The 10,114-nt window shown below is 48.2% G+C and overlaps 1 protein-coding gene across 3 annotated transcripts in view; it reads right to left on the bottom strand.

Moving 5' to 3' along the window:
* Window positions 1-205: 205 nt before the first annotated feature.
* Window positions 206-10,114, bottom strand: part of GOLGB1 (golgin B1) — a 35,970-nt gene continuing 26,061 nt past the window's right edge. For all 3 annotated transcript variants that reach the window (XM_085533182.1, XM_085533183.1, XM_015866408.3), the window contains exons 15-22: window positions 9,026-9,204; window positions 7,650-7,815; window positions 6,813-6,944; window positions 5,504-5,662; window positions 5,277-5,371; window positions 4,331-4,465; window positions 2,474-2,579; window positions 206-1,815 (exon numbers count right to left, since the gene is read on the bottom strand). In XM_085533182.1, the coding sequence (XP_085389308.1) occupies window positions 1,681-1,815; window positions 2,474-2,579; window positions 4,331-4,465; window positions 5,277-5,371; window positions 5,504-5,662; window positions 6,813-6,944; window positions 7,650-7,815; window positions 9,026-9,204 (1,107 nt within the window). In that variant the 3' untranslated portion in view covers window positions 206-1,680. The remainder of the gene's footprint in view (window positions 1,816-2,473; window positions 2,580-4,330; window positions 4,466-5,276; window positions 5,372-5,503; window positions 5,663-6,812; window positions 6,945-7,649; window positions 7,816-9,025; window positions 9,205-10,114) is intronic.

Genomic DNA, 10,114 nt, shown 5'->3' with positions numbered 1-10,114 from the left:
ATTTCTTGGAGCTGCTTCTTACAGCACAGCGTTCTCAGCTTCTTTGGTCATGGCAGCTAAAGCTGAAGACGCCGAGAGGTGAGAGGAGAAAGGTTGTCTCTGCGGGCATCCAATTGGAACAAACAGACCTGATGGAATGAACACATGAGGAAATGCACAGAGGGTCCTGGAGAGCTCCGAGGTTCACATGGCGACACAACACAACTTCAATCTGAAAAATACTCTTTATTCTATACAGGAGCACGTGCCCCGGGAAGCTGTAGGAAAAGTTTTTGGTCACAGAAGTGTATGCAGCTGAGAAAGTCCATGAAGATCATGGGGGTAGTGCACAAAGGGATACGTAGTGCCAACACTCTGCCAGAGATCCCGTTGTTTTAGTTACAGTGATGAATTCAATCCACCTTCAAAGAGGCTTTGCAGCAGCTGGGACTGCTGGGTTACCAGCAGCATCGGAACCTCCTCTTTCCCATGTGGAAAAATGCAAGTTGAGCACTGCACCACAAAGCAGCCAGGACCCTCCCTGCAAGGACCCTGAACGTATTGCAGCCTGGCCAACAGCAGGAAGCTCAGCTCAACTCCCCTGCATTCAACATTCTCCCTTTGGAAGAGGACTGTCCCAACTCCACGGTACTGCAGGAGTTCTATAGAGAAGCACAGCTTCCCACACATCACACGTCATCAAATCCAGACACACAGTTGGCCTCAGAGTCAGACAAGCCCAGGGCCCAGTGCCAGCACTGCACAATTCCTCCTCCATAAGCAGTGACACCAAAGGCCCAGAACTCCTCTCCCTTCCCCAGCACCGGGGGAACCCCTTCAGTTCTGATCCTCTGCCTCTGACTCAGGCCCACGTGATGGAAACACACAACAGAACCCTCCATCACAGCCCATATGGGCTTAACCTGGCGCAGCAGAGCAGGAAGCAGGAGCACAGCTGCTCTCCTTTTGAGAAGTTACTGAAGTGAGAGATAAAAAGCTCTTGCCTCATATTCAATAATTACATTTCTGAAGCTATTTTACAAGGCTGTCAGAGCAGACATACAGCTGTCTTTCAATGCAGTGCTCAGCAGGTCCCAATGTACTGATTTTGGCCCTACTTCAACCGTAGATGTAACCGAGCAGGAAATGTGGGTCTGAAATTCACATTCCTTAAAGTGTCCACAGTTTCCATAGGATACGCATCTCAAACAGCGCTGAGCCATGGAGCAAACGGGAGATGTAAGGAAGGGAAGGAGTCTCCCTGTCTGGCTTCCCCCAAAGCTCCACCGACCCAGGATGAGGCTGAATGAAGATCTGGCATACCCTGGAAGCACTGAAGAACTGCAGCAATCCAGGAAGAATTTACACATCCCTACCATGGCAAAACGCTCCATAAAATGAGCGGCGCTCCCTCCAGGTACAGTAACAGATACTGTGACTGCCAGCAGGAGGACCCCAGCTCAGAAATTGTACTGCTCAATCATTTAAAACCACAGAATGAAGTGAAAGATGTCCTGGAAACACCGCGAGCAACAGTGCTGGCTGCTGCCCATCCCAACAGCAACCACCGGGCAGCGCTGCCCATAAGGGACTTGGAAAGAAGGCGGTGGGTGAAGTGCCTGTTCCAGCTGCCCTGCGGATGGGGAGCGTTGGCCCAGGATCACAGAGGGCTGTGGCTCAAGGAAGGGCCGCTGTTCCCATTCAGAGGTGGCCTGTGAAGCACAGGAAGAGAAGGACGTGAAGAGCAAGCAGGTACATGGCCACCAGCATGGGCAAGTGGGTCCGGGAGCGGAAGAGAGAGCGTAACAGGCGCCGCAGTCCGGGGACATTCCGAGTCTGAAAGAGGGAAAGAGAGATTGGTCAAGCACCAGGAATGGCTGAGTGGCCAGCCACCCCCAGAGCACTCTGACCACAAAGATAAGTTCAAGCTTATCAGCACTAACTTTCCCAAACCCCACTGCCAGATCTGACCTCCAGAGCCACTCCCCATCAGAAAAGCTGCTCTCTTCAGATATTCTGCCAGCCAGCTCTCTCCAATTCCAATAGAGAAAGGCAACAGAAAGCAGAACGTCTCCCCTTGACATTTGCTCCATACAAACATCTCAGCCCCCCCAAGTGAAATATAAACAAAAGGACCGACAGTATTTTTCTGCTATAGTCTCAAGATCCTGGAAGATGGGAATGTGTATTTGTTGAGATCTTTCAGCCTCACCACTGAAAGGGCCTCAGGTCCTGCTGAGCAGGGCTGCCCTATGGTGATGCACCACAGGGGCCCTTTGGGGGTCCTCAGACAACATCACCTCTCCTGGCAGAGCCACAGAACAAAGGAGACCAGCAGAGCAAGCCAAGAGCAGAAAGCCACACAAACCCACTACCCAAACTGACTCAAAGATGCCCACAGAACTTTGCTGCTATGGGCACACAGCTCTCAGCTCATGTTTCCATACACCAGACTGAGCTCAAACCACTGGCAGCTGTGACAGAAAACTCTTACCTTGCTGAAATTATTATCCATGGAGTCAATCAGCAAGGAATGCTCATGACCTGGAGCCACATCGATGCTGGTGCTCATGGAGGACGTCCACTCACTCGACTCCAACCTGACACAAAACAAACATACAACCATTAAACCAGCGTGCAGAACCACGGGGTGACCCAAGTAGCAACAGCATGCTTTCCTCAGATATGGTCTCAAAATGAAATCATTCCCAGTTTCTGGAGGGTGGTGAAGCTGGAGCAGAGTTGGTATCTTGTGATCTCCATACAAATTACACACAGGAGGGATCAGCTGCTGCCCATGGGGTCCTTCTTTCCTCACCCCCCACCCATCACTTTACAACTCTTTGATTTCTTTTGGTGCTGTTTTCTCTTTGCATGAACTACAAACTCTGACTCACCTGAGGTGTCTGTTTGGCTGTCAGTGAAATTTCATAGCATGTGACTTGCAAGGGCCCAAGACAGATGACTGAACTCTTTCTAATGCCATTAAATTAATTTGGAACCCAGCTCTGCTTCCAGACATGCTGGTTCTTGCTAACTATTTCCCAGTGACAGACTTTCAAGAGTGGTAAGGCACTGTTAAAGGATGGAAGCAGCACTGTCAGTGTCAGTGATGTGAAATCAGGTGATGTGAAGTGAGGGGACTTCCACAGCCTTTAATGCTGAAGGGGATAATGTTGCCCGAGTTGTGTAGCAGCTGCAAGGGAACTTCACCTACAGTTTTTTTCATTACTTTCTGCCAACATAAGCACTTGTGTCGGAAGGAAAACCACAACAGTGATGCAGAAGATTGTAATAGTGGGATTTACGTGAGATGCTGCACCAAAACTGTTGGGGATGCATGCAGCATGAGTAGCTACAACAAAGCTCACTGACCAAATCCACTTCTACAGACAACAAGACAAAGGCACAGGTCTCACTGCTCCTCAGCCTGACGCCCAGGCCAGGTCAGCCTCCTTTTCTCTACTGACTGTAGCAGCATCTCTCAAGCAGCCCAGGATCCACAGTGCACTGGGTATTAAAGAACAAGGTGCTGGCAACAGAGAGCTTAGGAGAGAACACAGAAGGCACAGGGGGTGGCATGTGGACCTTCTAATATTAAATGTCTGCTGAAACACAGACAGGAGCAAAAAAAACCTGCCAGCCCAAAATTCCAGCTGAGCATCAGGACCAAGAAGTAACTGAATCTGGGATGCAACGACATCCTGAAGCCCATCTGGACACCCACCATTGTAACCTATTACAGGGAACTGCTTTAGCAGAGACTGGACTCGATGACCTCCTGAGGTCCCTTCCAAACCCTGCAGTTCTGTGATTCCGTGATCACTGTGTGTTGGTCCCAACCCCCTGCATGACTTTTTGCCTTACCAAAGCGACTGAGTGCAATGGAAGGTGCAAACAAGGGGAATGAAAACGAGGAAAGTGGGGAGGAGGGATGGCCAGACTGAAGCTGAGCCAAGGAAAGGGGCAGAGGGAAGAGGTCTAAGAGGTCTACCCTAAATCAGTTGTTTCTCAGTATCCAAAGTTTATGCTTTTGGGCAATAAATTTACATTTAGGGAAATTTATCAAGTCAAGACTTTTTTTTTACTCAAGACAGACAGCTGATTACTGAGCAGGCAAAAACCTTGGAAGTATCAGAAAAACTTTCTTTTTGGTACAAATTATGCTTTAAAATGGTTTGCTTCACTGGGAAAGCTGGCATTCCTGGCCAGAATTTATCCTACCACATTTTCCACTCAGTCACTGCATTCTGCCTTTGTCTACAACTGAAGCACAGACAGAGCGCAGTCATTTAAAGAGCTGGGATCTCCACTGTTAGGACAGCACTGCCCCTCTGACCAATGCCCCCACCTGCTGATGTGCTCCTGAGCTGCAGAGAGCGCTTCCTCAGCAGCCACACGGCGCTCCCGCTCCTCCTCCAGCTGCTCCTCCAGGTACCTCAGATCTTGCTTCGTGCTGCTGTGTAAGTGCTCAGTTTCAGACAATCTGTCAGAAAAAAGCAAGTATGTGCCAAATAGAACCAACTCCTGACCTGCTCAGTTTCTGTTCTATTCACTGATGCAGTAGGTGAATGGACACCGGCTTTCTTCCACTTTGCACAGAAAACAGATGTTTTTCATGAATATACTTGAATCATTTGGAAAGCAGGAAGGAGAAGAATGGTCTCACAAAGCTCCTATGTCACATCAGTAAGGAACATATGTCACTCCACCTTCCAAAAGCTGTTCACAAGGGGCACTAGGAACCACATGCTCGGTTACAATTGCAGATACATTCTCAGGCTAAAAGCATTGAGACTGTGCTAATTAATATACCTGGGCAGTCACTAAACAACCGGTCCATCAAATCAGAGATGCCAATTTGGCTGCTGATGGTCCATCATAACTGCTATTACATGATTGGGTGGTGACGCACTGGAACAGGTTGCCCAAGGAGGCTGTGGGTGCCCCATCCCTGCAGGCATTCAAGGCCAGGCTGGATGTGGCTCTGGGCAGCCTGGGCTGCTGGTAGGTGACCCTGCACACAGCAGGGGGTTGAAACTGGGTGAGTATTGTGGGACTTTTCAACCCAGGCCATTCTATGACTCTATGATCCTATGCTTCCTCTCCATTGTTTGAAGTTCTGTGCAAAGAGACATCGCTAACCACAACTGTCCAGCATGTGTGACAGTTCTTCCACTCATCAAGGTCCTGCTGGGGAACTGAAGTGCTGAGAGCTCAGATGGTGCAGCCCAGCCAGGCTCCTCTTGACCCCAGGACCTCCATCAGCACTCACACCCCTCCTGGCCTCACAGTACCTCAGCTGCAGCTCCTGTAGCTCCGGTGTGTAACTGCCTCCAGGTTCATTCTTTTCTTGGGGTGCTCCAGGAGCAGCATCAGTTGCAAATGACCCCTAAGAGAAGGTACAAACACATGGCAGAAGACACTGAATGAGGAGGACAGAAGGCAGCCACAGAACTGCTCATTTAGCAGAGCCACCTGCAGTAAGCCTTGCCCTCCCTTTCATTTTGACAGAGACCCTCACCATGCTTTTGTCCGCAGCCTGCAGCTCCTGGAGCTGCTTCTCCAGCACCAGGCAGCGGCTCAGAACCTCGTTGTACTGCTGGTGACTCTCACAGATGCTTCGGCCACTACCACGCAGTTGAAGGGAGAGGGCATTTTTCTCTTCATAGACCTGAGACAGCTGAGAAGACAAATCCTGAGTCAGGAGCTCAAACATTTCTGTGACAGCAAACCTGTTTCCCATGTAAGTGAGGGTAAGAATTCTATTGAGAATGTATGTGCTGCCACAGGGCCCATTTCTAAGGTCTGCTGACCAGTGATAATCTCCAAAAGCAGCTTGTAGAAAAGGTTTCCATCACAGATGGCCCTAAAACATCAACATGACGTACAGGATTGCTCCTTGCTCCCCTCTTCCCTCCCAGTATTAAACCTTTGGGAGTGGCTGATATAAGACCCAAAACTTCAAGCCAGAGGAACCTTGCACCACCAGAAATCTTCAGTTTAATACAGCAAAGTGCAAACTTCTGCACCTGATGGAAAGTCTGTGCACCAACACAGGACTGACAGAGAGTGCCAAGGCAACAGCTCTGCTGTGAAGGACTGGGGAGTTACAGCAGCTGCCCAGATGAGCACAACCCAGACAGACAGCCCTGCGAGCAAGGAATGCTGTATTCTGGGTTATGTCAGGAGAAGCAGAACCAGCAGAAAGAGGGACATTACTACCTGCTCTGCTTGGTACCAGTAAGACCACACATGGCATCAGTGACCAGTTTTGGGTCCCTCATTTCAAAATGGACAGAGAAATGGGAAAGAGTCCAGAAAAAGGCTACGAAGGTAGATGTAGAATTGGAGCATGTGATGGCTGCGAGAGCTGCACTGCTTTATCTTGGGAAAGAAAAGGCTGAAGGGTACAGCAGTTCCCAATTACCCTGAAGGGAGCCATAAAGCAGACAGAGTCAAGCTCTTTGGCAGCAACAGAAAATATAATAAGGGACTTATTTGTGGCTTGCAAAAACAAAACCATTTTCATTGAAAGTGAAGAGCAGTATTGGACAAGGACCCAGAGTGGTTTGGAAATGTCTTTTCTTGGCAGTTTTCACCACTATGGTAGGCAAGGGCATGGATGGTCTGATCTAACACTGTTGGCAGCACAGCTTTGAGCAGCAGAACAACATAAGGAATCATCTCCAGAAGTCTCTTCTAGCCACTACTTCTGATTCCGTGTTCCTTTGGTGAATGCCCACATGAACAGAAAGCCGTATTCCTCCTCTCTGAGCCCCACTGAAGCCTGCCCACTTTCCCACTTTCCCCAGCCCAAAAACAGCCTCTACCTTGCTGTTCAACTGCTGAATTCGGAGCTCTTTTTGGTGCAGCTCTTTCAGGCTGTCACTTAGCTGAGCCCTCAGATGTTTGGTCTCTGCTTCCAGGCTTGAAAAGTCCCCTCTCACTGCTTCTGGATTGATCTGACAGGGAAAGAACAACAAAGAATACATCACACACAATGATCTGCTTTCCATTTCCAAATTATCCCTTTGTGTGTCAAAGGGGTAAAAGAAGATTCCCACCCTCCTCCTCCACCAACATAAAACAGTTCTGCCCTTGCTGGTGATGCTATGGCTCTGCACATGCAGCTGCAGCGTAGACCAAGTAAAGTACTCAATGGATTCCACTCCGCTTTTAGAACTGTCATATGGAAAAAGAGGGCAGAAAGACCAACTTTCAACCCTCAGCCTCTCTGGGCACGAGCCAGGATTGCAGATTCTTGCCTAATACAAACAGCAATAAGAATCCTGTAAAAGACTTAAAAATTAGAACGTGGTATTACAAAGGACTAAAACAGAAGATTTCAGATTCAAAATAGTGCAAGAAGGAATTCTAAAATCATCAGACTGGAAAAGCTGAGAGCTTCCAGAAGGAACTGCTCAGAGGGAACTCAGGTGCCCAGGAAACCCTGTCTCTTCTATTGTCCCAAACATTAGGAACAAAGGGAGGAGCACACAAGGTTAGGCCTGAGCTTTCTGAAAGCCTTCAAGATGCATTTTTGGTATAGACTTTGGAGGACACACAACAAAATCCAATACCAGTCCATGTGATGTCTGACCTCCAAAATCCAAATACAACCAACAGGCCCTAATTTGGCAGTACAGAATCTGTGCATTTCCACCCACCTTCCTTTGGTATTGCTCCTCTACAGCTTGAGCCTTGCTCAGGGGTGGCCTCATTTCTTGTACAACCTGCTGCAAGTGGCTCAGCTGCTGCTCTTTTTCTGCTATGAGCATCAGGCATTGCTCTTTGATGTTACCATTCTGCTCTTCCCAGGTAGTTTTCTCTTGCCTGCAAAGCATCATGCAAAGCAAATTACCACAGAGTTAACAGTGCCACATGCAATATCCATTCATCCAGCTCAGAACAAGCCAAGGACATTTCCAACTATGTCCCATCATTATCACATGCCAAATAAGAAGTTGGATGTTGAAGACAAACTAAAGCAAAACCACTTCAGCAGAGAAACCCTAAAATCAGGGTTAAGGAAGTTGTCTCCATCAGCACCATCTCAGTTGAATATGCACAAGAGCCATGGATTCCAACACATAAACATGGGCCTTAGCTTCACTGGTGCAGCAGGAGCCACCCAGGAAATAAGCCTCCAGGCACCGTCATTCTCTCACTTGTTATTTCTGAAGAATCTGAAATTACTTTCTTCACCCTTTCTAGAACAGAACACATTTGCCTGAATCTGGTCCAAGAGGGGATGACAACTCACCAGCCTTAAATTACAGCCTTTCTTAATAGAATACATAAAGCAAGTGAAACAAAGGATTAAACCATCATATAAAATGAGTATTTTCTATACAATTACATCAGATAATAAAGGGTGTTCATTTCGTTGTCAGCTCGGAATGGAGAGCTCTATGATTATATACAAATAAGCTGTAATACCAGAAATGGATGATGCTTCCTCTGAAACAGATGATACTGGCCACCACTGGAGGAAATAAACCATAGAATCATAGATTGTAGAATGGCCTGAGTTGCAAAGGACCCCATTGCTCATCCCATCCAACCCCCTGCTGTGTGCAGGGTCACCAACCAGCAGCCCAGGCTGCCCAGAGCCACATCCAGCCTGGCCTTGAATGCCTGCAGGGATGGGGCACCCACAGCCTCCTTGGGCAACATGTTCAGTGCGTCACCACCCTCGGGGTGAAAAACTTCATCCTAAGACCTAACCTAAACCTCCCCTGTCTCAGTTTAACACCATTCCCCCTTGTCCTATCACCATCCACTCTCATAAACAGCTGTTGCCCCTCCTGTTTATATGCTCCCTTCAAGTAAAACCAAAAAGGCCATTAAACTACTTTACATGGGCACCTCCTTCCAGCATTTTGGGCTGTAAATCTCCACCCTAATTCTGATGCAAGGAAACCTGTGCCCACTCCTGATGAGGCAGGTGATGCAGCACAGGTAAGTCTGAGGTGCTCAGTGCTTTGCTTTCTGAAACGACCCATTGCCATCTCTGAGGCAGTAAGGGAAAGGCAATTCTCACCTCAGCTGCTGAAGCTCCTGCTGGTAGGAAGCACACTCTTGCTCCAGCTGCTCTTGGCGGCGGTGCTGTTTATCTGCCTCTTGCTGATATTCCTGCACTTGTGCCTTCAAGCGAGAGTTTTCAGCTGATTCGACCCCAACTTGTATGTATTGCTGCTGTAGATTCTTCAGCTCCCTCACCTTTAAGTAAAGGAAAATTTTGCTACAAACGTTAACTGAGCAAGCAGCTGTGTCTATTATTTACAAGCGTTTAAGAACATTTTTCATTGCAGCATCACATTCAAATGACAGAGACAATGGAAATTCACATCAACTACTACAGCAACCTACTAAGAAATGTCTGCTGTGTGGAAGAGCACAGTGAGTTCTGAGACCTCCCATAAAGACACGACACACATCAGCAGCTCTGCACAGATCAAGAAAGAGCAAACAGAAGAGACATAAATCTAGAAATAACTGAGATGTTGATGGACAAGTGGAAGTGATGGACAGTATCACGAAGTATCTATCACAGAACTGCAGAATATCTGAGTTGGAAGGGACCCATGGGGATCTCTGAGTCCAACTCCTGGCTCCACACAGTACGGCCTCAAATAAAACCACGTTTCTAAGAATGCTGCCCAAACTTCTCTTGCTCTGTTTGAGCTTCATGCGGTGGGCGATTGCTCACCCTCTGATTTGTCAAGGCCTCTCTGCAGGACCTCTCCACGCTCAGGGGACTCTGTAGCTCCTCCCAATTCAGTGCTGTCCACAAACTCACTCAGCACACCTTCGAGTCCTTCACCAAGATGTAGATGAAAACACTGAAGAGCCCTGCAGAACCCCACCAGTTGCCAGCCTGAAAGAACCCCATTGACTACAACCCTCTGAGCCCAACCTATCAGTGGTCAAGAAACACTTAGATGTGTTACTGAGGGACATGGGGGTTATATTGGTGGTGGGTGGATGGGTGAACTGGATGATCTTGGATGTCTCTCAGAGCCTTGGTAATTCTACGTTCAGCCAACTGTTCACTCACTGCATTACTCATTGGATAGCTGTATGCTGGGAGGACACTCAGACAGAACCTCAAAAGCTTTACTGAAATCCA

This window comes from Coturnix japonica, unplaced genomic scaffold (assembly GCF_054131305.1).
Source record: "Coturnix japonica strain WE unplaced genomic scaffold, WE-NBRP24 Scf055, whole genome shotgun sequence".
Taxonomy (NCBI): Eukaryota; Metazoa; Chordata; class Aves; order Galliformes; family Phasianidae; genus Coturnix; species Coturnix japonica.
Note: the sequence above shows the minus strand (reverse complement) of the source record. Positions and strands in the feature narration are given on the sequence as shown.